Here is a 3,064-nt window from a genome sequence, read left to right as displayed (position 1 = left end):
TATTAAATATTATAATCATTATTATTGTTCTATTAAACATTATAATCATTATTATTGATGTTCTATTAAACATTATAATTTATAATAAAACATGACTTTAATCTGTAATATAATCTATAACATTACAGTTAGTGACATCTTTTAAATCACTTCTAGCACGCTGTTTAATGTCTCATATTTTACTAGTATTATTGTTGTTATCATATATTATTTATGGGTATTTTATTCTTTAATTTGTATATTTTTAACTGTTGTTATGTTTATATATATATATATATATATATATATGAGTGTAACTACAGCTGTGAAATAAAAACACTTATACATGATAAAGTGTATAAAGTACAATATTTCCCTCTGGAGTGTAATTATGTTATATGTAAACTGTTCAGCTCTTTTTATTTTAAAAACATATGTGACATAGATTTTACATTTTAAACCTTTTTTTATTTTATATTTACGTACAAAGTGTTTATTGTTACGCACCAAAATACCAGAATACAGAACTCCTGGCAATAAAACAGATCAAAGTACAAGTACCTTAAAATGTAACTAGAGTACAACATGTCGGTTTATAAAACCTGGGAGTTTAGACTTTATAATAAAGTGTGAGAAGAGGCTTTACAGTACCTGCAGTACCTCCAGTCCCTCATGTGGTGGCGCTCTCTGTGTCCTGCAGGCAGACGAGTTGGACTACACCTTTAAACGGCTGGTGGATGGACTGGCTCACACACGAGAGGCTGCCAGACCTGGATTCAGCCTCGCTCTGGGGCAGGTGAGTGGAGACCAAAGACCGGTTTTACCCTCAAACCCACAATCCCGAGACAGGCCAGCTGTTTCCTCTGTGAGAGTGGAGTCGTTTTCTCATCCAGCTGTCGACAATATGAGCAGTGAATGAGCGTATGTCCCAAAATGAGTTGATAAATGTTAATTCACAGTTACTTAATACATTATTTAGATGTCACCGAATTAGCTGGAATCCAGTTTAATGGAACAATTCAGATCAGATCAAATCAAAATAACAACACATAACCGGACAGATGACAAACAACAAGTAAATGACGTACAAGTGTTGTTTTAAATGTTTAATATGCCACCAGTAAGGTTCAGTGTGCCTGAGAATGTCCATAAATAAATAATAAGTTGTGCCCAAACTGGCTCAGTGCATTCGATCGGCCTTTCTAAAAGGACCTGTTCCCATAGAAATATTAATATTATTGTAATCAAACTACATGTTGCTGCATTATCCAGTGGTATTTATGTCACATTTATAAGCTAGGGGCTGCATTACCCTTCAGGTATGTATTAAGACGTATAAAAAACTGTCTGCTTGGAACAATAATGTGTCTCTAATGTGTTTTTTTCCACAATAAAAGTATAATTTCCACATTAAAACCCTTTAAAAAGTAATCTACTACTACTATATCTATGAAATATTCAAATCTTGTTCATTTCTAAAGTTCCTCCACTGTAAAGTCCATTCTCAGTGTCTGTGTACTGGTGGATCTCACTGTAGAAGCTGCAGTTCTGACTTTAATTATAATCTTTTGTTTCCATATTAACAGTCGATTGTCAGACCTCTCAAATATATCGGCTCTATCGTGACCTGAGTTTGTTTTTCAGGTCTTAAGTTCCTTTGAAGACGTCTCTTTGCAGAGTGTACTCATCAGAATCAGAGAGAAACACAATCCGCAGACGGTGAAGAAGGTGAGTGTCTGAATGTTTTTCTCCGTCGGCTCCAGAAGTTTGAAGAACTTTAAAACTAAAACTTCTTCTTCTTCTTCCAGAAACTGCTCAGAAATGCTTTCTTCGGAAACATGTTCGGTGTCCTCGCCCTTTATCAGTCCGGACGCCTCTCTAAAGTAAGTAGTCTCACCAGGATTTTATTGTTTTTAAAGGGACTAAAACAAACTGGCTGCAGCCAAGAGCTAAATCTACAAAATGGGGGACAAAATTGACATTTCTCCTTCTTTCTTCAGTATTTTCCTCCTGTATATCCGTCATGGAGCCTACTTTAAAGCTCTTTTTGTCCAGTAAATGTCTGATGGTACTCACACTGTTTCTGAGGTTGGAGTCGGTGTCGATTGTATAGAAGGATGCTTCAGTAGAGCTAAAACAACAGATTTTGGGGGTTAATATGAGCCTGGAAGCTCATTTCTGCTTCCGAGCTCCCCCAGCAGGTTTTGTAGTCTGGTATAATTGTGTGATTAATGGTTTGTTTGAAACTACAGCTGCGCTCTAATGTCTGTGAAGGTTGTTGTGTGTGTGTGTGTGTGTGTGAGCTGCAGTGGTGTTACGCTCTCTGAGCTCTGTCTCGTGTCTCTGCAGGAGCCGCAGGTGGTGTTGGGATGTGTGCAGCTCCTCCAGAGTCTCAGCCAACAGAGACAACACCTGAAGGACCTTCCCACGAAGACCATGATGGACATCCTGACTGAGGTGACCACTGCTGCTCAGTTATACACCTTTAAAAACACAGGACCAAACTTTAGAACCATAACACATACACTAACATGTACGTGCTGTCTGTCAGATCCCAGAGGAGGTGTTTGAGGAGGTCCTGTTCAGCGCCCTGCAGGCTGACCTGGCATCAGCCTTCAGGACTCCAGAGCAGCTGCAGCTGCTGCTGGTCGCGCTGCAGCGCTTCCCGCAAACCCTCAAACCAAAGAAACTGAAGAAGCTGCTGGGCTGCTCGACCATCATCAACGCCGACAACATCCCCAAGTATGAAGGCCGTGGTTGGATAGATTGGTTTCTAGGTTACATTTAACCACATTGTGCTGATGTTGGCTGATGTTAGCTCCCTCATTAACAGCTGCTGCAATCTGTGATGTTGTCCCACAGGCTGACGGAGGTGTTGAAGATGGCAGCCCGCTCAGTGAAGAAGGAGTGCGTCCTCCCAGCGGTGGTTCTGGACCTCCTGAAGCTCTCTCTGAAAGAAGACAGCTTCCAGCTCTTCTGGAACAACGCCATCATCAACGGCATGTTGAAGGAGCAGCCGGGACCAGCACAGTGAGTAATCCTTGAGCCCGTCAAAGTGCGTCCACTGATAGACTCAGGTTGTTAT

General features: G+C 40.4%; 1 protein-coding gene across 1 annotated transcript in view; it reads left to right on the top strand.

Moving 5' to 3' along the window:
- The window catches only part of mybbp1a (MYB binding protein (P160) 1a), an 18,271-nt gene that overhangs the window by 2,711 nt on the left and 12,496 nt on the right, over positions 1-3,064 (top strand). Inside the window, 6 exon segments of the mRNA XM_035666777.1 lie at positions 680-775; positions 1,624-1,707; positions 1,788-1,862; positions 2,329-2,436; positions 2,531-2,721; positions 2,842-3,009. Of these exon segments, the coding sequence (XP_035522670.1) occupies positions 680-775; positions 1,624-1,707; positions 1,788-1,862; positions 2,329-2,436; positions 2,531-2,721; positions 2,842-3,009 (722 nt within the window).

The sequence above is a fragment of the Morone saxatilis genome, unplaced genomic scaffold (assembly GCF_004916995.1).
Source record: "Morone saxatilis isolate NCDOM2014 unplaced genomic scaffold, NCSU_SB_2.0 Contig20, whole genome shotgun sequence".
Classification (NCBI taxonomy): domain Eukaryota; kingdom Metazoa; phylum Chordata; class Actinopteri; family Moronidae; genus Morone; species Morone saxatilis.
The sequence above is the reverse complement of the archived record's forward strand: the minus strand, read 5'-3'. Positions and strand labels throughout refer to the sequence as shown.